The sequence below is a fragment of the Cryptomeria japonica genome, chromosome 10 (assembly GCF_030272615.1).
Source record: "Cryptomeria japonica chromosome 10, Sugi_1.0, whole genome shotgun sequence".
In the NCBI taxonomy this organism is placed as follows: Eukaryota; Viridiplantae; Streptophyta; class Pinopsida; order Cupressales; family Cupressaceae; genus Cryptomeria; species Cryptomeria japonica.
Genome location: NC_081414.1, coordinates 453,428,555 through 453,455,868, shown reverse-complemented (window position 1 = coordinate 453,455,868; position 27,314 = coordinate 453,428,555). Strand labels below are relative to the sequence as shown.

Genomic DNA, 27,314 nt, shown 5'->3' with positions numbered 1-27,314 from the left:
CCATTCCCTCTTCGTTTTGTTGAGAAGCATGGCTCTTGGAATCATGGCCACCACTCATTTTGCATCCACAGCTTCTATAATGCCATTGGCATAAGTTTTCATCTTCTAGTACGTCAGGCTCATTTATTTATTTAAAAGAGTATTGATAAAATCCAGATCTATAACCAAAATACACAGGAACTTAAAGGAAAATACAATCAGCATAGAAAATAAAGTAACCAAGAAATTTTAAGAGTTTTCTATAACAAATAAATATTTTAGGCCCACATAGAAATGGAAAGGGAAAACACCTAGGAGATTGTTCGAGCTTAAAATTAACAAGTTTGAAATAGATATCAAGTGGAAAAATACGAGACCTGTTATTATTTAAGTACGGTATTATTAGAATTAAACAGTAGATGGGAATCATAATCTATCTGATAAAAGATCAACCATGGGAAAAAGTATCGAGGATTGGTATCCTTAGCTATCTTATATATTTAAGAGGGGTTTAAATTTTATATTGCAATATTAGTTTATATCAACAATAAGTGGATACTGAAGATGAAGAAATGGTAGTAGACAAGAAATAGATTATGTAAATGAAATACACAATCTTACCTTGCCTTTTACCTTCTCATCTCATGAAATGAGTGGAAGTGAAGGCATTGTTCTCCACTTGATTTTCTCCTTTGATGTTGAGTAGTTGGATGGAATGTGATAGCTCAAACCCAACAGCATGATGTTGAGATTTAAGATAGATTGGATAGAATATGTAGTTGTGATAAGTGTAGATAGATAGAGAATATGACATGTAGTTAGGATATGAGGAGATGTTCAATATGAGAGCAAAGGCTTCAATTTATAGATTTTTAATGGGGAAAAATCAATGACCAAGATTCCATTTCAAATGGATGGCTAGGATTAATTGAGCTTGATTGAAGGCTCAACCTTGTGACAAATGTTTGTCACAAGGATAATGGAGGTGTAAGAGTTTGCTGTGCTCATATGTGTGAGGACAAATGGGGAAGGTCATGAAAGGGGCAAGAGAAGTAGGGTGGCTACCTTATGACATGTATAAGAGGTAGGGTGGCTGTGAGGTGACCTTTGCATGCTCACATGTGTGAGCATGAGGAGGGTAGGACACTTGTTCCATGATGACAAGTTTAGATCTTGATCTATATAAATGGATTTAATTAATGTACATAGATTGAGGGTGAAGTGGAATTAAATATTGGGAAAAATGGTAACAAGGGTTAATAAACCTAAATGAATTAACTAAGTATTAATTAATTGATTTAGTTGGAGGATTTGGAGGAAAGGTTTAATTAAATAAATGTAAAATAAATGTAAATTTATTTAATTAAAGGTAAGGGTAAAGATAAAGGATGAAATAAACAAATAATAAATGTTTATTTCATTGAATATAATGAGATAAAGTCAGGTGTGGTCAGGTATGGATGTATTCAGGTGTCTATAGATACATTTCATCATTATGAACAAGGATCTGAAGATACATTTTTCGAAATAGCTCAACATCCCTCTATTGTTAAGGAAGTACATTTGCATTCAATATGCCAAATACAATTTAAGTACCTTTTTATGATTTTTTTCTGGTTAAAAATTGTGTGGATGACATACTCATGTAAGGCTTTGACTGAAAAAAGATCCATGCTGCATTTGCCAAAATATTAAAATGTCCCTCTTTTTTCAGGGAAGTATATTTGCATTCAATACACAGAAGACAGTTTAAGTACCTTTTTATAATGATTTTTCTGGTTAAAAATTGTATGGATAACATACTCATGTAAGGCTTCAACTGGTTAGATCTCTTTATTGCCACGTACTCTTTTAAGAGCTTTCCAAACCAGACCAGCATCTTCCATAAAGAATGAGAATGTTTTTGTTGTTAAATACGGCATTTAGGTCCTTGGTTACAATTTATATTTCTTCAAAAAAATTAAACTTGTATCCTTGAAAAGGTACACTAATTTTTAACAGAATAAATTGAACCCTATAATCAGAAGAAACCTACTCTAAGAGCAACATGTCACTGTTATAACTGGGAATTCAGCAGAAAGAATCTATTTATCAAACCTTGTACACAATCATTTCATGTCTCGATATTGCAGGGAGCTTAAATTATGCCGTGTTTCTAATGGTTCTATCATCAATGACACTGATGCCCGCTCTAATGACAGATTCCATCATAGATTGCATATTCATATCCATATCCATAAACATTTCAGTCAGGAGGTCTCTATTGTCAATATCAATTCCAGTAAAATCTGTTTTCATGGAAAAAAGAGAGGGGAGAGGAGGGAAGGGGGAAGTACACTTAAGCTTATCTATGCTTACGAAATCCATTCTCCAAGGCATACAATAGCAATAAACAATTGTTCAACATAGTCCCAATAAACTTCAATTCCGTTTCTTAATAGATACAGTTACTCCTGCCTTTAAATCTACAATACAATGACCACTGTTTTTGATGCAGTTAATTGTGTACAAGACCCTGCATAACACTTGTTGCTACAATAATAGAGACAAGAATAGATTGGATATGAATAAGCTACAATTTAATGGCCTCTAAATGAACTGGAAGCCAACAATTGAAAGAATCAGCCAGTCTAGATCAGCTTTGACAACAGTCAATTTGCTTCCAAAGGGTTTCTGCATACACTTGTTCTTCTTCCTCTTCCTCCTGCCCACCATCAGCCACGCCTTCCTCATAAGCATCTTCAATTGGAATGTCCTCATCGATTAAAGCTTCCTCAGTGACTAGCTCCAAACATTCTACACCGTTTGCTTCATTCATTTGCTGGAAATTCATCATCTCAATCCTAGCTTCATGCATAGCCTTGTTTGTTGCTGGTTGGTCTGATTCTTTATATCTAGGTGCTGGTACAATAAATGGAAGAGTAATATTGTCCAGATTTCCACAATCCTTTGAATTAGAATCTGGGTCTTCAGGAGGCGGAACAATAAAAATAAGTCCAATCTCATAATTACAAATATGCAGAGTTGAACCTAATACTGAACCAGCATTTGTTGCTGCTTTACCATCTGTAGGTTTAAACAAAGGACGCCCCCATGCAGCAGGGCTAAAATTGTGAGACCCACAATATATCCACCCAAACGATGGCTTACTGGAACAATATTGGAAGCGCCGTCTTGCAACCTGACAATGAAAAGAGCACATTATCTGACTAGAAAGTAAAGAGAAGAGAGGCAAGTTGCAATTTTGATGGATAGATAGATATTGCTCCAACTACCTAATTTAAAATGCCCTTGGTTTTTAGCATACGACCCTATAAATGTTTAAACATCATTCATATATAAAGACGTTTTGTAGCAACTAAGACTTAAAAAGTTTGTGTCAATGCATTTGCTAGCATCTAGTCCTGTAAATTCTTATAATCACTCAATCATTTCATTACTAAAAACATATACTGTAACAGTACTTCAGAGAAATGATATAGGCAAACAAACTGCCCTGTAAGTAGTGCAGATGGATCTTGGATCTTTACTGCCCCTGGAAGATCAATATGCTTATATCTGGCTGGGGTTGGTGCATATTGATTTTGCTAAATGAAATTCTAGAATTACAGACCGACAGTGTTGGCTTTTTCCAAAAAGGAGCAAAGGAAGCAAGATTGGCGTTCAGCATACTTGGGCACACTGAAAATGCCCGTGATTCATTATTCTCATAAACATCCTCTGGCAGATTACCCAATACAGCTTGATGCTTCACAAAGACCTAACTATTTTGGGGAAGAGTCTCTTACAGTAATTATTAGCCTTAGTTTGATAATCTAATTTATGATGTACTTATTTATTTTGTTTTGGGAGTGTCTTGTTCACACGTATTATATTGGTAAGAGCTTCTATAATGTATTGTATCCAACGTAACACTTTCTTGAGGAACAATGACAGATTGAAATAGGAGATAAGTGCCCAAATTATAGTGGTCCGGAATGCTAAACCATTGCTATGGATTATAAGTGAAACCTGGGTTAGTGAGATTAATAAAAATATGCCCACCATCCAGTTTGTTGTTTCATGAGAAGCATAGATACTGGATGCTTGAAGGCGACCACTACTAAGCAGGTTGTGAGCAACCAAATTTGAGCATAGCTGACTCCCAAATAAGGATCAACACTACATCTAAGTTACCGATTCGGGTACGGGTACAGGTACGGGTATGGGTATGCATACAGAATCAGGGACGGATTCGTGGGTACGGCCAAAAAAACTTCTTAGGTACAGGTACAGATACATCCGTACACACACACACATATGTTCAAACATCAAAATTATGATATATAAACTGTCACTCCCATTATTACAATGATACAATCCATACAATTTAACCTTCCCATACATAAATCCATAATTGCCACTAAATATTCATAATATCATAAATGTAATATCATATTCATAATTTGCAAGAATGATAATATTCAACTTTCAAGTCTCAAAATGTCATGACACAATGATAATTCAAATTACAAGCCATATGGGGTTAAAACTGCATATTCATCTTAATTTGAAGCATCAAGCCCAAGCCCATGGTCATCATTTGGTTCAAATTCAACATCATTTGAACCACAATCCATTGGAATGCCACTCCCACTAGCTACATCTCTATCAAGTTCCATAGCTGCCTCATTGATAGAGACTTGGGCAACTGTACCATCTAAATCGGCACATTTAGGGGCTAGATCCCAATTCCTTGTCGCACTTGCATTATATTCGGGTTTCTTATGTGACAATAGATGAAGGTTGGAGTGTATGTAGACCAAATCCTATGCTTTCTTTCCACCCAAACTGTTGTGAAATATGGATCGAAGAATAATGACAGTGATTCTGGAAGACTGATTGCCGTGAGTTATTGATCGTCTCCATCATTGAATCCGGTTTAAATATAAGAGGAAAGGTTGCCTACGTAGGGACATGTCCATACGTGGCAGTTGCCACGTATGGACATGTCCCTACGGAGGCAACCGTTCATAACAATTAGTTTGTTTATGTTTAATTTCTAAACTGTATGCTCTGCTAATATATCACTCTCCAGATAATAACCGATTTACCATTAGTTAGATTCATGAGGGCTATATCTTAACACTCCCTCTTAGCAGGAGTGGATCTAAGTAATTTTCTTGGGAGCATATTCTGTCATGACTTCCGACACAATTCGGGACAACATTTAATATAGTCTTGTCATGACAATAAACTCAATATCATGATATCCGGCTCAGTCCGGGACAATCACTTAAGAAGTCAATCATGAGATGATCACATACTTTAGGATCAAGATATCTGGCACAGTCCGGGACAACAACTTAATGTAGTCAATCTTGACACTTGGTCAACTATTGTCAAGATCGTCACCTTGAAATAGTAACCTTAAACATAAGAAGATCGTCATCTTCTTGAACACAGTTAGAATATTGCAATATACATTTTATTTATTTATTCATGAACAAATTACACATGGTAGGAATTTCATCCTAATAATCTCAATTATAATCTAGTCATACCAAGTTTACTTCTGAAGTATTCTATCTTCAATCTTGCAAGTGGCTTGGTGAAGATATCAGCATTTTGTTCTTCAGTACTAATGTACACTAGTTTTATGACGTTTCGATCTACCATATCTCTTATGTAGTGATAAGGGATCTCAATATGTTTGGATCGATTGTGAAAAACTGGATTTACTAAGAGCTTGATACAGCTCTGATTATCACAGTGAATTATTGTTGAATTCAGAGTTTTTCCAAATAATCCATAATAACTTTCTTAGCCATACCGCTTCACGAGCTCCCATGGAGGCTGCCATATATTCTGCTTCGGTGGAGCTTTGTGCAACTGCTGACTGTTTTCTGCTGAACTAGGATATCATAGAAGAACCAAGACTGAAGCAACACCCTATAGTACTTTTACGGTCAGTGGTACTTCCGGCCCAATCAGAATCAGAATATCCTTCAAGTTGAATCTCAACATTTTCATACTTTAAGCCAAGTCCGATTGTGCCTCGTAAATATCTTAGAATGTGTTTAGCAACCATTAAATGTATCTTCTTAGATTCACACATGAAGTGACTTAATACATTTGTAGCATAGCAGATATCAGGATGAGTATTTACCAAATACATGAGTGAACCGACGATTTGTCAGTAGAGTGTGGGATCTATAGGTTCTGAATCTTCTGCCTCAATTTTCAGCTTGTGCAAATTAGTTTCCATTGGTGTAGCTAATGGCTTATACTCCATCATCCCAAATCTAGTTAGAATATCTGTGATGTACTTTCCTTGATTTAGGAAGATGTAGTTTTTCTTCTGCCATACTTCTAATCCCAGAAAATAATGTAGAAGCCCTAGATCCTTCATATCGAATTCTGCTGCCAGATCTTGCTTACATTTCTCAATGAGATTATCCTCTCCTGTTATCAAAAGATCATCCACGTAAAGGACCAATATAATCATATTGCCATTTGAAGCCTTGAAGTAGATGTTGGGATCTGCTAGGTTCTTGGAGTACCCTGGTTTGGAGAGATAGTTGTCTATCCTTGCATACCAGGCCCTAGGTGCTTGTTTTAACCCATAGAGAGCTTTCTTTAGTTTACAAACATAGCAAATTTTATCACGTATGGTGAATCCTTCTGGTTGTTCTATATATACTTCTTCTTCAATTGAACCATTTAGGAAGGCAGTCTTTATGTCCATTTGGTGAATTTTCCATCCTTTGGATGCTGCAATTGCAATGATTGTTCTTACTGACGTATACCGAGCAACTGGGGCAAACGTCTCTTCATAATCAATTCCTTCTTTCTAAGAGAATCCCCTGGCCACAAAGCGAGCTTTATGTTTTTCAATGCTGCCATCAGATGCATATTTGATCTTGAATAACCAATTGGATGAGACAACTGATTTGTCTTTTGGTTTAGGCACTATATCCCAAACATCATTCTTTAGTATAGATTGATATTCTTCAGCCATAGCATCTTTCCAAGCCTGTTTTGATAAGGCTTCTCTGACATTTGTTGGTTCAGAATTTGTGAGTTCGGTTAGAAATGCAGCATAACATTTTAGAGTTCTTGTTCTCTTATTTTCTTTGGAAATTTCATTTGGTTCTACATTATTCTCTTCAATCATTTTCCTTGCCCATAGAGGTCTTTCCTTGTTATTGAGTGTTTCAATATTTTCATCAACAAGAGGTTCAGAAGCTCTTATGATGTCCTCCCTCTCAGTGTCTGAAGGTTTGGAATTTTCTATGATATTCTCCCTCTCAATCTCAGTTATGTGATCTTCTTCTTATTTAGTAATGTTATCATCCTCAGGTTCTTTGAGTGTAGTGTTTTCTTCAAACTTTACATCTCTACTTATCTCAACAGATTTTTTTCCTAGAATGTAAATGTGATATCCTTTAGTATTTTCACTATAGCCAATGAAGATACCTCTTTTTCCGGATGGTTCTAGTTTTGTCCTCTTTTCTTTAGGAACATGTATATATACAGGACAGCCAAATATCCTTAAATGACTTAAGTCTGGTTTGTTCCTTGTAAAAGCTTCTTCAGGAGTTATGTTTTCTAGAACTGAGTGCGGACATCTATTTTGAATGTAGACTGCTGTATTTGAAGCTTCTGTCCAGAATGAAGTCTGTAAGTTTTGGTCATGCATCATGGCTTTTGCTGCTTCAATTATGGTTCTGTTCTTTCTTTCTGCTACTCCATTCTGTTGTGGATTATATGGTACAGTATACTCCCTCTTAATCCCAACAGAATTACAAAAGTCTTTGAAGTTGTCAGATGTATATTCTCCCCCATTGTCGGATCTTAACACCTTAATTTTCTTCCCTGACTGGTTTTCTACTAGTGCCTTGAATTCTTTGAACTTAGATAGTACTTCATTTGAGTCTTTGCACTTTAGAAAATATATCCATGTTTTTCGAGAGTAGTCGTCAACAAAGATTATGTAGTATAAGGATCCAGTTAGGGATGGTGTTGACTTGGGACCGCATAGGTCTGAGTGAATTAGTTTTAAAATAACTTTTGATTTGAGCTTGCTTGAGGGAAAAGAAACTTTCACAGTCTTTCCCAAGGCACATCCTTTGCAAATGCCTATGTTCAGATTTTAGTTGGGGCAGTCCTGAAGTAATCTTCTTTATGTTGGATAGAGCACTCTATCTTAGGTGTCCTAATCTTTTGTGCCATAATTCATTATTATTTGAAACTTCAAGATTTAGTGCTTCCTTTTGATCACTGCATAGTTTGTATAGGCTACCATCTCTTGAACCTACTGTTATGGCATTTTTGATATTTGTATTTTTAGGCCGGAGTAGAACTTTATCTTCATTGAGGGTAACCCGATATCCTTGATCAGCTAGGCCTGAGATTGAGACTAGATTTCTTTTTATTCCAGGTACAAACAAAACATCCTTTAATTGTAGAGATACTCCATTTCTTAGTTTGATAGTACAGGTCCCAATTCCTTTCACAGGATATGTGGAGTTATCTCCAATAGTAACCTCTTCACTTGAGTGCCAGTTAAGTGTTTCAAACTGATTTCTAAATCCAGTTATATGACTTGATGCTCCACTGTCTACGATCCAAGTGTTTTTATTTGTATTTATTTCGCTTGATAGGGCTAAGAAGAAAAGTGAGTTTTCTCCTTTGACTTCGGCTAGAGTAGCTTGTGTTTTCTTCCTTTCTGGACAATTCCTGTGAGTGCCCATATTTGTCACATTTGTAACACTGAATTTTAGACATCTCTTTTCTGATGGTTTTTATTTCCTCTCTTCCGTTTGGAGAACTTTTTATTTTTGTTGAAGGTATTTGTATTAAGTGCTTGGATTTCTCCTTCTTTATTTCTCCCTAATCCTCTTGAGATTAGTCGAGATTCCTCTTGAATGCACTCATTCTTAAGTTGTTCAAATTTGGGTAAGGGGGGTGTTCTGCTAATACATTGAATGTAGGATTCCCATGAAATTGGTAATCCTCTTAGGGCTATGAGAGAGATTTCTTGATCATCTACCTCATTTCCAATAGTTTGTAATTGGTCTTTTACTTCAGATATCCTTGAAAAGTATGTAGATAGTGTATCATCTTTATTCATCTTTATGTTTAAAAGTTGTTGTTTCAAGGTTAACATTCTGCTCGCATTGTTAACTTCATATGTATTTTTAATGGTTTTAAATACTTCATATGCTTTAGGCAATCTGGCTATAGATGGAAGAATATGATCTTTGATTGAGTCAATAATTATTTTCTTTGCTTTATTATTACGCCTTTTCTAGGTAGATTTCTCTGGTTCATCATTTGGCATGTCTAGATTTTCTTCTATGTAAGACTCTAATTCTAGTTATTCAAGAATGGCAATGATTCGTATCTTCCAGGAAACGAAGTTGGAGGCTCCTTCGAGTCTATCTTCCACTCTCATATTACTTGACATTTTGAATATTTTCGTAGTCGGATATATCCTCTGCGTATATAGCCTCTGAGTTGATTTGTTATTTACTTCCGATAAATGCTTATGAGTAATATGGCTGTCTAATTTATTCTCTTAATAACCTGGCTCTGATACCATGTTGTGAAATATGGATCGAAGAATAATGACAGTGATTCTGGAAGACTGATTGCGTGAGTTATTGATCGTCTCCATCATTGAATCCGGTTTAAATACAAGAGGAAAGGTTGCCTACGTATGGACATGTCCCTACGGAGGCAACCGTTTATAACAATTAGTTTGTTTATGTTTAATTTCCAAACTGTATGCTCTGTTAATCTATCACTCTTCAGATAATAACCGATTTACCATTAGTTAAATTCATGAGGGCTATATCTTAACACAAACAATTACGTTTGACTAAGTAGATGAAGAACTTGCACCCTGTTAAAACATAATTATAAATTATAAAATAAAAATATCTTACTATGATAGAATCGAATGGAATTGGAAAACGATAAAATGAAAAAATAAAAAGATACATACTTGGGAGAGAATTTTAATTGCAAGAGGTTGCAAGAAGATGAAGTCTTGACCATGTACATACCACCACTTATCAACATTCATCCCATATTTGGCTTGAAGAGCTACAACATCATGATATTTTGTAGATACGAATTGGCCAAACTCCCTCAAGAAAATATTTCTAGTCTCCTCATCTGAATATATCTTTTTAAATGCAGCCTTATAGCCAGTAGCAACATCATCATCTCTATATGATGGCACCCTCCTTGGCGATGCAAGCATCTCTATGCTATTAAACTTTGGCATCAAAGCAAATGGTAAGAGATGTAAGGGGCTGATCATCTTGTTCCAACGATCAACAATAATTTGTTGCACAACTTTGAAAAATGTTTCCGTTGGGTCATTTTCTTTTTTCTCTATTATTGCTCTTATTTTCTCCACCATGCAATCCATGCCATCATAAATTTCACCCAAACATGGGCGATTAGTATCATCATATCTAATCATGCTCATGATGTAATGTCCCCAATTTTAATAAAGTGACTTAACCCGTCGAAGGTGTAGTATGCCGAGAGTGTAATCCAGTACGTCGAGTGTAATCCTGCCGACAGTGAAAACCCGTTGAAGGTGTAGTACGCCGAGAGTGTAATCCAGTACGCTGAGAGTGTAATCTTGTCGAGAGTGAAAACCTGCTGAAGGTGAAATTCGGTACCGTGTGGTTGGGTACATTACAGTGGTATCAAAGCCAAAATCCTGCCAGCCTGTGGAATGCTTGGAATGACTACAGAAATGGAAGAAAGGGATAATGAAATTGCTGCCAATAAAATCACCAAGTGGTATAACAAATATCAAAAGAGGAAGAATTTTCTGACATTTCAAGAATATCTAGTTCTGATAGGAAAAAGTATACCTGTACATGAGGAGGTATCAAAATCTTTGATGAATACTCAAGTGAACTTGAAGAGATCAAGGCTACCGAATCCTTTGATAGGTACTATGTAAGGAAAAGAAAAGAGGAGTCGGATCCTGAATTACGAACTCAGTCAGAATCAAAGAAAGATGAAGATAAGTTCACATGTTCACCCTAGCGACAAGAAGATATGGACAAGCCAAAGACAACAATTGTCCCTTCAAATGGAGAACACTTAAAATTTCATGACAACTGTAAGGATGAAGATGTTTGTATGAATTTTGTCAAGCCAACTGTGGTTGATCAACTTCATGGAGATGCGAACTCTAGCAATGATCCCTTACAAAAGCAATCTCTACAGTCGGTTGAATACGAAGTTTACCCTTTGGTTGGGCATGAGGCGTGCATGATTGTCATCTCTCCTTGTGAGTGGCATCTATATGAAGAAAGCAAGTTGGATTTTGATGAGTTATTCCTCAACTCCGAGTAGGGCAATGTTTATATCAGAGTGGACCAGCGCCAGCTGATTGGGGATTTCCAGGTGGTGCTCGCAGTCATGGGGCGGCGTCAAGCATTCAACGGATATACCTACCAGCATCCACGCATGGTCTGGGATCCTGGAGTTTGTCAAATGGCAAATAGTTATGGATTGCTTGAGGGCAAGCAATCTTTGGGCCGAGAGGACTGTAATGTTCCCAATTTTAATAAAGTGACTTAATTAAGTCGATTATCAAGTGGTCCTAAATTTTAAATAATATCATAAGGACTTACTTAATTAATTAATTTAATTATTAAATAAAGAGGCCCAAATTAATAAAATAATAAACTATTGTCGGCCTGCTTTTAACCCTTCGGGAAACTTCCCGGAGCTCTTTATAAGGCCGAGTTTGGCATAGTTGTAGGGTATGGTGAATTTGATATTTTCTTTGTGTTTGCAAATTCCAGTTGGAGTTTCGTTCTGTTGCAATTTCGGAGGTGCAAGATCCTCCCTATTTTGTATTTGCAGTTTTGGTGGGAGTACCTCCTCACCCTATTCTGCTGGTGGTTCGAATCTGTAATGCCTTCATTTGAAGATACATTTGTAATCGAGTTCTAGATGAAATACATGTCCCCAGAGTTTTTCTGTGCACTAAGCTAATATAAATATATATATCCGACGAGTATATTGCGTGTAACTCTGTTGCATAATTTGAGTAGTAACTTTCGATGGTTCACAAATTGCACAAGGCTCAAGAAATACTTATCCCGCCGAAGGTGTAGAGCCGCCGACAGTGAAAACTTGTCAAAGGTGTAGTTCTACCGAGAGTGAAACCTGCCGAAGGTGTAGTACACTGAGAGTGTAATCTAGTACGCCGAGAGTGTAATCCAATAGGTCGAGAGTGTAATCCTGTCGACTGTGAAAACCCGTCGAAGGTGTAGTACGCCGAGAGCGAAAACCTTCTGAAGGTGAAATTCGGTACCGTGTGGGTACATTACACATGATGGGCTCAGTGAAACTCAAAGCATATTCCACACAATCCCACCATTCATCATTAAGGATCAATGCTCTTACTTTTTGGGCTCTCTCTAAGTTTGATTGCTTCCATACAACAAGGTGTTGATGACCATAGTAGTCAAGGCCTCACACACCTTCACAAGTCATCTTAAGATGAGTGTGTGAGATGCAAATCATGTTTCAGCAACCTAACATGGCATAAAAAAATACACGTCATATATCAACTATAAAAAATTAAAAAATAAAATTTAAATTACCTTCAACAACTCCAACGTGGAGAAGGTCTTGAATATAACTTGTGACGTGATGATTAGTCACAAACATTTGAATCTCCTCGCCCTCCATGTAAACTTGTTTGACCCAATCAATTTGTGTGCTAATCTTTTGCATGATTAAATTGAGTGAGTGGACTACACATGGTGTCCACTATAGACCTAGCTGCCCTACAATTTTTAGCATTGTCTATTATGACTTGGAACAACATTTTGAGGCCCCACCATGTCAATGGATTCTATGAGGATATTGGCATTGAAACTTGCATCTTTCACTTGCACGTCACAATTCAGCGCTTTCAAAAACATTGCCCCTTTAGGGCATACTGCTATAACATTGATCAATGGCCTAATTTTACAATTTTTCCATCCATCAGAAACGATGGACACACCTATTTCTGGCCATGTATCTTTGATAACTTTCAATTGTGTCTCTATGGAAGCTTTCTCCTTTACCAATAAGGTGGTTTGCACCCTTTCATACCTAGGACAAACTTAATCAAAAGGTGTATTGCAAAGGGTATGCACCATGTCCCGAAAATAAAGTGATCTAACAATGTTGAAAGGAAGCCCATTGCCATAAATGCAACGAACAACGCTTTGATCTGCAACCTCTTTGATTTCATTTTTGAAGGAAGTATCCAATGGGCCTCTTTTCGTGTAACCACAACATTCTCTGATTCAGAAGATGGTGGCATTGGCATGAAAGGATGTGGGCCAGATGGTCTTGTGGAGTCACTACTTATAGAAGGCCTATTCGAGCTTGCCTTTGAAAGAGGATGAGTAGTCTTTTGTTTGTTGCTTCTCCCGTCAGCTTCCTCTTGTTCTCTAATATATTCCATAACTAGAGCTTTTGGCAGCCCTTTGCCATTTGACCCCTTACAAAATTTTATTCCACATCCATGGATGAAGCAAAGGTGGCCTTTCACTTGATAGTATGAGCTGGTATACTCTATGCCACAATGGTTACAAAGCCAAACAAAATCCCACCACCAAACATTTGCTTGATCATTGTTGTATAATGCTGAAGTGGCAAATCAGCATCAATTTTAAAAGGGTTTTGTTGAGTTTGAGCTTGGGCAATTGAACTAGAGCTTGTACTTGCACTTCCAGCCTGAGCCATTATGTATGAATAATGAACCTATAAAAAATTGGAAAACTCGACATTATTGAGAAAAATTGAAAATATTCGGCATTATAAGCCCCTATTATGCATACAAATTGTTTAAAAAAATATAAACTTCAAAAACAAATTTAAAAACTCGAATTTAAAAAAAAAACTTGAAAAAATTCTTGAAAATTTGAAAAAAATGAAGATTCACTCACCTTTGATGGCAAAATATTCCTTCTCCAACTATTCCTACACATTTGATGCATGTCTCACACCTCCGTAGCCTTCACCTTTGAAGAAAAATGCAATCACCTTCAAATCCTGCTTGGAGAGAAAAAAATGTGAAAAATGCAAATAGAATGAGAAGAATGAGTGAAAAGAGCAGTTAGAGGCATGTTTTGTTCGAAATTAGGGTTGGGCAAATATTAAAAAGGTCAAAAATGTTAAATAAGTTTTAAAAATTGCTTTTTAACCCATGGGCCCCGTTTTGGGCACCCACGGGCTTGGGTTCCCTTGGGTACGTCCGGGTTCGTCTTTGGTGCACCCTAGGCGGCCGAGTTCCCTGTGGGTACGGCTCAAGAAACCCGGCTGCCCAGAGCGCACTTGGGACAAACCCAGGGGCAAACTTGGCTTGTATTGGGCCTAGAATCGCACCCAACTCTGATTCTGGGGGCAACAAGGATAATCTAGTAACTTGGCCCTACATCTCTTGATATTATTGAAGGAAAAATGCTTGTTCGAATGAGGAATAGGGCTTTGCCCACGAAGAAGCTTAAGCTGCATGGACTGGGTTAGTAAGACAATAAGGGAAGCAAATGATTATGAAAAAATGTCTGGAAAACTAATGGTGGCAGCCAAAACTACAACATGGGCTTTTCAAATATGCATCTTATGAGAAAGAAAATCAAGGTACATCATCCATGATGAAATGTATGATTACAAAGAAAAAATCAAAAAAATTATATATTAGGCACACCCAAAATAAAGTCTAAACATGAGAGGTTGAGAAAAAAATCTATCCAAAAGTAACATTAGTTAACTGATAATGAGGCAAATCCAAGATAAGTGAACTGGTCAAAAATAGTTTCAGCATCTGATTGTGTTATTTCCTAAGAAGCAATGATATTGGGTGATTGAAGTTTGCCACCAACGAGCAGTTTTTGGGAGAACATATTCCAACCTGGTTGATCATAGATGGCCATACCTAATACAATGACTAGAGAATGGCATGACCTGAGGCTTGAGTTGGAGTGATTGGGTTACTTGGAAACTTCGAGCTGAGATGACCAAACTGAATAAGGATGATTCAAGTCCCATCTAAAAAAAGAAGAGAGTAACATGGGAAGTGTTGTGACCTTTTCACACATCGCCCCATTGCAAACAGGCACCCCCTCTTTTCTGCCTTCCCCGTTGGTTAGTTTAGGGTTTTGGTAACGTGTCTGGCAATTTTGAGTTCCAGTGCCCTGAGTCTCAAAATTTTGATCATGCCTAATTGCTATTAGGGTTTTGAAGTTTTTTTGCATAGGATCAAGTGTGTAAAGTGTTGAATGTTAAGTCTGTAATGTCCCCTACCTGATCTATTTAAATATACTAAAATTGATAGATTTTCTTCAATAAGTTATTAACAAGTGCTTGTCTATTTTCCTCATTAGCTGATTAATTTCATTATTCATAGTTCTTAATATAGATATCAAACCTTGCTACTACTTCAGTTTTAAGGGAGAAGGGTTTACATATGTTACCAAAGCGCTTAAAGACCAACTACAATAGGTTCCTTCAAAGCCTACAGATCCAAGCCCTTACCTATCTTGGGTCTAGACCCTCAAGGCTTATGGGTCGCTGATCCCCACCCTATCTTGGGACTTAACCTATTGCTTGGATTTAGACTGCCTCTCTTTGGAACATCTCAATCCCATCTTCTTAAATACGGAAAGTAATAACATGATTTAGACTATAAATATATATATTTCTTATGTATTATGAATATCTATATGAAATTAAGTATGACTGTCATACATATTACAATCCATATTAGCATTACTATTAATTCTTCATAAGAACATTATTGGGCTTCATATATTAAGCATACTTATTGAGCACATCCCCATGCATACCACCAAGAACACAAATGGAACTGCCTGTAACTTGATAACAATTCTGATCTGATCTGATCAATGGTGATCTTACTAGATGCTTTTGATTCCTTTCCTTTATATCTCTCAATGTGAGGGAGATGTCACACCTCTTCATCATGTATACCCTTTGGCAAGAGACACACCCTTTCACCATTAGCACCCTTTGAAAGAGTACAACTCTTCATTATTTCTGCCCTTTGAAAGGGACACAACCTCTCATAATCAAATCTGCACTTATTATTTAAATCAGATCTGCACTTCTCATTTCCAAATTATCCCCCCTCTCAAATGAGGTTCTCTTCTCCCTTTTATATCTCATTGTTGAGGGAGTCACAACCCTTCCTTTCATTTCTTTTGACTTTTCATTAACTTAATTAATTTTTAATTAATCATATTTAATTATATTATTTTATATTTTAATTTAATATTAAATATTTTAATTTTATTATTATCATTTATTATTAAATTTTATTTCAAAGTGGGGACATTACAAAGTGATCCTAGATTTTGTCCTAGTGTAAGCCTTTTGAGCATTAACGTGTTTTGAACATCCTCGTCGGTGGTATTTAAGTGCCTTAGTGTTTTAGGGACCTTTAGGGGTTGTTTTCTTGCTCCTAGGAGGTTATTCATGTTGAATTTGCACTTTGTCCCAATAGGTTTCTTTTTGTTTTGCTCAAATTTTGGTGAATTTGCCTATAAGTCTAAATGCATTTTATCGAACATTCTAATTGTCTGGATGATTTTGAGTGGTTAAATGATTAAATTCCTGATGAAAATCCATGTTTTAAGGGTCAAAATGTCAAAATTCTTGATGGGAGGTGCTTTCCCCCCATATTTCCAATGATCCATGATTTTCCTCCACTCAAAATCCTGATGAGAAGAATTTTCACTAGATTTTCAATGGACCTCTTTTTTCCCCCATTCAGATTCTTGATGCAAGGCGATTTTCCACCAGGAGGGCAAAATTTTTACTAAGTGTTGGGAAATCCTCCTAATGACCCATGTTTTTTCCCTGAATGTATGGAGACTTTTCTTGATGCAGATCGACTTTCCACCAGGGCTATTCATGATTGAATTTTAAGGATTTTAATGCGGATGACGATTCCTAATGATGGGCGAATTTCCACTAGTGCAGGTATTGATGAAATTTTGTCTAGATGACTATCCAGATAGGGATCGATATTCCCTCAAGGTGATTTTTTGAGCTAAGTGATGAAAATAAGTTGGACTTTTCATTCCAGATGGATGACGATTTTCCCCTGGAGACCTTTTGTGCAAGTGTGAGGATATTTCATTGGGATTTTTATCCCAAAGTGCGACGATTTTCCCCCAAGAACATTATTTTTAATATTTTAGCGATTTTTATTTGGATTTTTAATCCAAATGTGGGACAATTTTCCCCAAGGGTCAAAAATGAATGAATGGCCCCAAATTTTAATTATTTTTGCAATGGTTAACGATTATTCAAAAATTAAAAAAATTAATAATTGATTTGCAATAAACATTTAATGATTTACACCTTCTAGAAGCAAATCCATTTTCCCAGGCAAGCATAAAGGAAAATGTTTTATCCCAAATTGCTTGTGTGGTGAAAACTCAAGGCAAAAGCAAGTTTAAAAGAGGGAGAACAGCAATAAAATATTATTATACTTGCTGAGTGTGACTGCTAAGTTGCTGATTTGGGCAAAATTCTCCAGCTGGGCAGTTTTTGTGAAGTGTCAACTTGACACCATTGAAGCTGGAAATTGATTTTGTTGTCTATTTTCTGTCTATTTTGAGGCCATTGGAGCAAGTTTTGGAGAGTATCTTTCAGACTTGGGCGATTTTGGGAGGTGGTGCCATTGTTGAAGAAGGGCAATTTTATTTGGGAGGTCAAATTCCTCCATTTTTGGTGCATTTCCTCCATGGTGATTGGCTTCCATTGTGGCCCCTTTGCTGTGTGACCTTCAGACCTGCATATTTCCACCATTGTTGAAGCTTGCTCGACCTCCATTGTTGGCTGGGAGTTCATTTTCAGACTTAATTTTCATTGCCCAGCTCATCCACACTAAGGCGATTTTGGTAAAGGGCTGTTTGGAGGAGTTTTCAGTGCATTTTCAAGAGCTGCCATTGTTGTTGCAGGACCGAGACACCATTGTTGCAGGTTGTCCTTAGAGATTTTCCATTTCCAGCCACCTAGAAGCTTAAGCGATTTCATTTGGAAGGCATTTTTATGCCATTTTTGTGATCATTTTCTGGGTTTACCATCATTGTACAAAGTGCTGGTAAGTCTGAAACCTTAGTTTTCAGACTCGTCTTCAGATTAATTTTCCTTTACCAGCCCTACATTCATGACTAGGATTGATTGTTTTGACCTTGGGAAGATTGTTTTCATCACACATTTGCATTCTAGGTGGCTGCAACATGATTTTAGTGACTGATTTTAGATGTTGCAGGTTGTCTTTGGACTTACGGGCAGCCATTAGAGAGTTTGGAAAGGTGTCTTCAGACCTTTTTGAAGTGAAAATCAGATTTTCACACCTTTCCTAAGACATTTCCAGATCTGGTATACTCATTTGGACTTCAATTTTCATAATTTTCTGAGTATATGCAAATGTCTTCAGACTTAGTTTTACATACCAGACCTTAGTTAAGTCTGAAAATGATGAATGTTAAGGGCTTTTGAGGGTTTTACACCCTAGTCTTGTTACATTTAAGTTCTATTTTCAGAATTTGTTAGAAATTTAGATATAACTTCTGATTTCCATTCCTAAAATTGTCTAAATCATTAGAAAATAGAATATTTTTTATTTTGAAACTTATCAGGATGATTATTTCCGAAGTTATTGACTTCCAACTTCATACAAGTACAATGTCAAATCCAAAATTGGAGTTAGGAAGGAGCAGCAGAAGATAGTTCAGGAGGGATTCTATCCATAATCCAAATTGTCATCCAAATGGAAGGAGATCACAGATACGAATATGCACTTCCTGAACATGGAGCGGATGTGGCAGAGGATGTTTGGAACAAGAGACTAGATCCCTTTTCCTACCTATGCAAACATCATGAAAAGTGGTATCTATCATGCCGCTAGATTTCCGCAATCCATACAGTGCAGCAAGTTGATCCTGGAGTGTGCAAGGCACTACGATCCTCTCTCCAGAATGATCAAGACTCCCAAAGGTGTGACTATTGCCTACCTTGCTGAGGACGCCATTGCCGAAGTGTTCAGAATCCCACAGAGTGCAGACATGAAGAATAGAACGAAGGATGAGTATGAGGCGAAGTACAAAGCTAAGGTGGATGCATGCAAAACTATAGTGAATAAATAGTGGATGATCGAACCGAGGCCTCATCATTCCAAGGCACCCAAGACACTCATGTGCACAGATTTGAAGGAGGAATATAGCGACTTGGTGTTCCTACTGAACCGAGTGATGGGGATGCCACAAGGTGCATTATATGATGGATGAATGTTTTATTTTATCCAGGATTGTTTAAAAAGAACAGTGATCAATTGCTCAAAAATCATAAGTGACAATCTGCCATGACTTCCTACCTTGGGTATATACTTGTGAGATTTGTCACATACAAGGGATTGGTATGCAGAGGTGAAGTAGGGAATGGACAAGGGTAGTACAGAAGTTATGAATGCTATCAACAATTGAATATGAAGAGAATTGAAGATTATAGGAGGGTGAATGATGCATTCACCATGTAGATTACAAGGATGTTGCAAGGCAGAATCCACAGGAGGTTGTCCAAAGAGGCAATGGAATTAGTTGAACAATATGGATCATGGTACATACAGTTTTCCCACTTTCACATACTTAAGGATTCAGGGATTTCAATCCGAACCATACAAGCTTCCTAAGTATCCTACAAACAAAATGATCCTATTGGAAGTGGTGAGAAAACTTCTGGAATTTGATTTCATCTAGAAGGAGAAGCATAGAATGGGGATGACATTTCCTATTTGTGTAGAAAAGACATTGGAGGTGTGCCAATCCGCTGCTGCAGCTAGTACGATGATCGAGGAGATTGCATTTTATTGCCTTGGGACATACAGGAAGAGAGAAAGGTTTGATCCACTCAAGAAAGTTGGAAGGACCAGAGGAGAAAGATTCATACACAAGGTGGACGTTGAAGATTATTGGGCCAACCTAATGGACGAGCAAGCAATCAAGAGAAGAATGTGGTCTAGAATGTCCGTGGATTTCATGAGAAAATGTGAACTCTTTCTCATTCCTGATCAAGTGTTGGATGATAAGGATAATACACATCCACAATATGAAGATGAAATGAAGAAGGCTACCCTATTGCCCAATTGGCCAGAGCAAGAAGTGACAGATTTGAACGTATTCATGAGAGAAGTCCTGAGTTTCTCCAGAGGATGGGTAGACAAACAGATGAACAAATTAGTAGATATGGGTGTTATCTTCACGTATGATAAGATGAAACAGGAGGAATCCTCTTCCGAAAATGATCAGAGGACAATCAATAACATAAGGATTCATGCGGATGAGGAGAGTCAAGCTCCAAAGCGAAGGAAGAATACACCATGAGAAATCAAGGCTAGAGGGAAGAGGATTGAAGAAGTAAAGAAGAAGAAGCAAAAGCCTAGCATTCCTTCACCTCCCCTCAGTTTCTCATCTATTAAGGAAATCGATATGTCGGAGCAAGTATAAAGATTTTGAGCAATGCTCAAACACAGTGATATTACCAGATAATACTCAAGAATTGCATGCCACAGCTACATCCGCACCACCAAATGAAGATGATGAACAACCAGGATCTCCATCTATCCTTTTGGAGGTTAGCTTGGGAAAGAATGTGTATGATTTGTCTAAGAATAATGATGATGATATTATCTCGACATTGAGGGAGCTTGATTGAGAGATGTGTCTTGATGACGGGATGGAGATGACTCCTATTCCTGATTGGTTGATGAAGAGCATGGAGAAAAGTAAGATGATAGAGGTGCAACCTATTGATGATATTGATGATTACCTAGCTATGAGCAATCAGGAGAAAGCCTAGGAGGGCTGAGATACTTTCACACATAGCTAGAGATGAGATTGGGATGTGGATTGCATAGGTGGTTGTCCCTATTGGTGATGTGACTATGGATGCAGGTACTCCCATGGATTTCTAGATCACTTTGGTTGCCCTTGGACGAACTACAAAAGAGCAAGACTTCCAGGAACTCAATGATACAGTTCAGGTGATCAATGCGATGGTAAATAGGGAGATTGAAGAAAAGAGAAGTATAAAGAAGAGAATATCAGACTTAGAGAGTACATTGCAGGGATAAGGCGTGAGAATCCCGCCTTTGTTTTCCCTATTGCAGTTGATCATGGACTACATGCAGACTATGAGGAAGTGAGAGATACACTCTCGAAATTGGGAAAATGGATTGAAGATGTGAAGAGACAGGCGGATGATTTCCTTACTCACTTTGTCCAAACATTTGACAGGACAACAATGCTCATATTCAGGATACATTATTTGGAGGGAGTTTGAGATGAATTCCAGCCTATTTAGGAGAGGACTATTCCCCGCCTTAGAGTTTTGAAGAGGATTCCTATGTCCATGTTGGTTAGGGAAAGAGTTGTGCATGATGGGGAGACATATATGATTTCCATGGCTGGTATTGTTCATTAACCATGAAAAAATCCAATTTTGAGCACGCGTGCAAAGATTGTGCAGAGATGGAAGGATCAATTCATGAGATATAGTCAAAGATCCTTGCATCTATTGAGGAGTTATTGGGAGTGGATGTCAGTGAGGCTAGTGGTTTACACTTAGTAGAGTTGTGAGATAAAGTGGAGTTCATGTACTTCAATCAATTGGATTCTTTGAAGAAGAATCAGATGGATGATTTAGTTTCCTTGCAGATTCATGTCCACAATTTGCAAAAGCTTATGCCAGATTGGGAGAGCACCTTGGATGCTTGCTCATATGCTTTGGACGTGATTGATTTGCAACAGGATGCCTTACCTAGCATTTCCATGGAGGAGTTAGATTTTGTATTGGCTAGATTCTTGGAGTATGCTGTGAGAGAAAGAGATGCATGACAGAATCTTCTAGAAGATTCCTTATTTGATGATTAGGCATTATTTTATTGGGTCATATGTTGGTGGCTCCATTTTTTATGTAAACCCTAATTAGGGCAACTCTAGGGTTTTGTTGGCATGATCTTGGCCCTTGATTTTGGTAAGATCTTGGCCATTCATTTTGTTTGAGACTTGTTGTCCTCATTTTGTTTTCAAAAATGTGGACTATAACATACAAATTTTTGTCAAAAAATGAAAATTTTACTCTATGGCACGTTTCCCGAGGTAGAATTTTTCTCTACCCCTGGACTGAACTAATCCTCAGTCCATCCTCAAACCACGTTTTGAATTTCATCGCGTTTCGAGTTCGTTTGATTTGTTTTTCTTTCAATTTTGGGTTTTTTTCTCCCTGACTACAGGTGAGATTGTCAGTTTTATTTTTCCCTTTGTTTTAGTGTTGTAGAGAAATTTTAAGTTAATTACAAGTGCACTTTATGAAAAATAGAACTTGTAACTTACTTTTTATTTCCCCCTTGTTGCTTTTTGGCTTTTTAGTGGAACTTTTGGAACATATTACAAGTGAACTTTAAATTATAAAGTTAAAACAAAACTTGTAATTTATTTAAAAAGTTCCACTTAAGTGATTTTAAGTTATGGTAGGGGTTTTTCTCCTCCATTATAAGTTTTATAAAGTCACTTTAAGTTGTAATAGAGATTTTATTTCCCTATTACAAGTTTTATTTTTAAGTTATTTTTGTGACTTTAAAAGGAATTTTATTTTCCCTTTACATGTCTTTTATTGAGTTGTTTAACACTTGTAAAGGGAGTTTTATTTCCCTTTTACATGTATTTTAAACTTGTAGTTTGCTCTCACAAACCCGATTTTGCCTTATTGAATGAAAAGTGACATTTTTAAACTTGCAAATGGGTTTTAGAAACCCGATTTCTGTAATATTCCCCTTAATGTTTTTTTGTTTTTAGCAATAAGAGTTACAAACAAACACCATAACCCGTTAAGGTTAGAGAAATAATCCAAACTGCTGAAAGGGAACCCTTCCACCTTTTGTTCACCGAGAGCCCAATCTGGGAGGGTGAGAGCCTACGGTGTTTCGGGGATCGTTAGCACCATAAATCAAACTGAAATTACAATACACGGGTGGCAAGCCAACCCCTTCTGCTTATCCAACAGGATAGAAACTGAACTCTTGGCGGTAAACTAGCCAAGGGAAATAACAAGAATTGAAACTCAATCACTCTACCGCGTATTTCAGCGGGAGGACATTACATTAAGCTATCACTCTACCACATATTTCAGCGGGAGGACAATTGCATAAAACTTATCACTCGACCACTTATTCAGTGGGAGGACTGAGTACATAAACTGAATTACAAAGCAAGAAGGCGGCTAAGCAAGAATGACTGATCAATACTACTGAAACAATCTTACAAAATAGAGATATGAGATAAGATAAGAAGCTTAATGCTGATCTCAAACAATCCACAATCAAAATCACACCACACTTGAACACTACTGCTGTTCTAATTCTGCAAGCTAGAAAACACACTATCCAGCCACTATCGGAAACACTAAAACACTCATAACTTTCTCAAAACTAACCGAAATCACACGAAATAAAATGCAAATGACTAATATAACATAGGCAACCAATCCAATACCTCAAACTCGCAACTTGGAAGCCCCAAATGAGTTGCACGCATCCCAAGGTAAGTCTGAAAATGGCGCTACAGCAACCAAAAATTGTGATGACCACCAAAATCCACACCAAGATAGGACAATGATTGTCTTCCCAATACGCTTCCAAAGAGCTGATACCCAGAATGATGCAATCACTTGGTCAAGAGGTATGAGCAAAATATGGTTTCAGCAACTCCGCGACCAGCAACAAGGAAACACTCCAAAATCCACACAAAACTCTCCACAATTTGCAGAACACTCACAGACAGCACTGAAATTACAGGAACATAGCTAGGTACTATCTTCCGAGTACGAAACTGAGACTTAGCTAGGAAGCCACACTTCGAGGCTCAGATTTTCAATCGCCAAATTGACAACATAACAATGCGATTTCATAAGATAACCAAATGGGAGGCCAAGCAATTGTATTTATAGTTTTTTCCCTTTGAAATTCAAATGTAAATGCTCCCAAATTCACCTCTCCAATTTGCATTTCATTTCACTATCACATGGCGTCCAAATGATAATTCATTTCATTTCCCAAGGTGGGCGCCCAAGTTGCATTTTAACCAACAATTAAGCAAGTTCAAACTTGCCTAAGTCTTCAACAATAACTTAATGCATTCTTCAAATTTCAATGCCTAACTTGGGAAAATATAACATTGATATTAGATATAAATATGTCTTTTCCTAAATCGCCCAATATATCATTAATCAGCAATAAAATAATTAAATATTAAACCTTAGGATAAGGAAATAATATTCAATTAAATCACTTATGACTCCAACACTGATTATCAACAAAATCTAGGATGAAGCTGAGCAATGAAGACCAATGAACTACTACAGGAACAGGACCCTGTCCAAACAGCTAAAAATAGAATTGCTCAATACTACCACTTACTAAAAATAGTAAGTCATGAAATACTCCTCCGAAAAACATGATCTTCGCACCCAGAGAAAGAGCTTGGAAAGCTTAGTAAGACAGCATCATCCAAACAGCCAAACCCTAATTTACTAAAAATAGTAAATTCTCACTTCACCAAAGAATCAAATGCATGTTATGCCACCCTGGAGTGTTAAGGATATAGCTTTATTCGGATTGAAGCAAGTAATATATAACGACATTGAATGAAGGGTCATGACTCTACATGGCATAAGCCACGTAGAAGTCATGCCCCTTCGTGGACATGACTCTTCATCCTTTTATTTATAGGCATCGACACTTGCTGTGAACTAAAACCAATAACCGTGGCAATTTCATGAACCAGCAACTTGTCGATATTATCATTATCATAGAAGATTAATAGTTAGAGTTATATATATATATATATACACATCGGAGGTAAAACATATCCATTGCAGTGATCTCATTAAAGTCTATCCTCACTACATATTACCAGACTATTGATTTCTCTATCTCTGATCTAAATTCCTTAACATGGTATCAGAGCCACGTTGGTAGAGAAATAATAAAATAGTGACACCTCTTTTCTAAAAAAAATTCAGACTTGCACTCAAAATCAAAAGAAAAACAATCATGGTGAACAGTGTTAGAGTGGAGGATAGACTCGAAGGCGCATCCAACTTCGTCTCATGGAGAATTCGAATAACAACAATTCTTCAAGAACTCGAACTAGATGCATACATAGAAGAAGATACTAAGATGCCCGAAGACGAGCTAGAGAAAACAACCTGGAAAAGACACAACAACAAGGCTAAGAAAATCATAATTGATGCTGTTAAAGATCACATTCTCCCTACCATCTCAAAACTAACTACAGCTTCTGATATGTTCAAGACCATTCAAAACTCATATGAAATAAATAATGCAAGTAGATTGCTCACTTTAAAACAGCAATTAATGCATATCTACATGAACAAAGGAGAAACAATCACATCCTATTTCATGGGGATTTCAGAATTAAAAGACCAATTGTCAACTATTGGGAATAATATAGATGATATGGAGCTATCTCTAATAGCACTTAAGGGATTACCATCCAGTTGGTAATCCTTTATTCAAGGCATTAGTGCTCATCCGACACTACCAAAATTCGGTCAACTCAAGAATGATTGTACTCCAGAAGAATCTCGACTAATCACAAGAGGATTGGGTCCAAACAAAGGGGGAGAAATTCAAGCACTATATGCTAACACAAGCAACAAAGGGAAGAAAAGGAAGTTCAAACGGAAGAGAGGAAATCACAAAAGCAAAGACTTCTCCAAGATTCAATGCTACAAGTGTGATAAATTTGGACACACTCACAGGTTCTGCCCAGAAAGAAAGAAAGCTCAAGCAACCATAGTTGAAGTCAAGGAAGTAGAGAATCCTCTATTTTTCTTAGCCTTATCAAGCGAACTAAACTCAAACAAACATGTGGATAATCAATAGTGGAGCATCTCGACACATAACCGGTTTTAGAGATCAATTTGAAACCTTTGAAGGCCACTCAACTGAAGAAGTTACAATAGGAAACAATTCTACCTATCCAATGAAAGGAATTGGCACCTGCTCAATTCAATTAAGAACAGGAGTTACATTACAATTGAAAGCTGTTCTCTTTGTACCAGGTATCAAAAGGAATTTGGTCTCTATTTCAGGACTCGCTGATCAAGGATATCGTGTCACCTTCCATGAAGATAAAGTTCTACTCTGGCCTAAAAACTCTAACATAAAGAATGCTATTCCTATAGGATCTAGAGATGGTAGTTTATACAAATTATGTAATACTCAAAAACAAGCACTAAATCATGAAGTATCAAACTCTAATGAAATTTGGCATAGAAGATTAGGACATCTTCGATTTAGTGCCTACCTGTTGTGACGTTTTCACACATCGCCCCATTGCCAATGGGGACCCATGTTTTTGCTTTTTAGGGTTTGTTTTCTAGGTCTTTTAGGGTTTTGTTAGTTAGCCTTTGCATTTTGAGTGCTGTCGGGGAGATCAATTGGATAGCAGGTCCTGCTGGAGTGAAGTCCTGATCCTGAAATTTGGCTAAGTCTGAAATGTCCTGATCCTGAATTTGACTAAGTCTGGAAACTGAAAAACCTCAAAAAACTAGATTTTGCAATATAACTCCTGGAGGTCTGAAACCACTCTCAAACATCCTGAAAGTATATATGGAATATAACTTAAAGTATAAGAAAGAAGAAAGATAGAAGGAAATGTCCAAGGCGAATCGCTCATGTCCCTCACCAAGGGTCCAGAGCGAAAAAGCTTAATGGAGTCATTCCTGACCTCGTTTGGACAAATTGAGACATCAAAGGCATGATGGAGGACAAAATGAACGTGATAGAGCATCCAGACTTGATTAAGGACGATGAAATGATGGAGTATTTGTCTAGATAGGTAAATTCGCTCCTGTCCCTCACCAAGGGACCAGAGCGATTTTATTCATATGCACATTTTTAGACCTTGTTTGGACATTAACTTTTATTCATAGCATGAAGCAGGATGATATCTTCCCTAGCAAAGACATTTCATGGTGAAAAGTGAAGCATTTGGGCTTGGAGGACAAAAATCGCTCCTGTCCCTCACTGAAGGACCGGAGCTTGAAATCCAAAACTTCCTTGTCCTTGAAAGATTTGAACGATTTCGTGAATTGAGAAGATCAAAGGAGATACATTTTATCAGTTGAATATAACTTGAAAGCGCAATCATGAGGAAAATTGACCCTAGAAGCAAAATCGCTCCTGTCCCTCTGCC

General features: G+C 37.2%; 1 protein-coding gene across 4 annotated transcripts in view; it reads right to left on the bottom strand.

Annotated features, from left to right (window-relative positions):
- Nucleotides 1-2,027: 2,027 nt before the first annotated feature.
- Nucleotides 2,028-27,314, bottom strand: part of LOC131067524 (uncharacterized) — a 234,301-nt gene continuing 209,014 nt past the window's right edge. For 2 of the 4 annotated variants that reach the window (XM_058002558.2, XM_058002559.2), the window contains one exon: nucleotides 2,028-3,160. In XM_058002558.2, coding sequence (XP_057858541.2) covers nucleotides 2,615-3,160 — 546 coding nt within the window. In that variant the 3' untranslated portion in view covers nucleotides 2,028-2,614. The remainder of the gene's footprint in view (nucleotides 3,161-27,314) is intronic. The other 2 variants (XM_058002560.2, XM_058002561.2) reach the window with 1 other exon arrangement.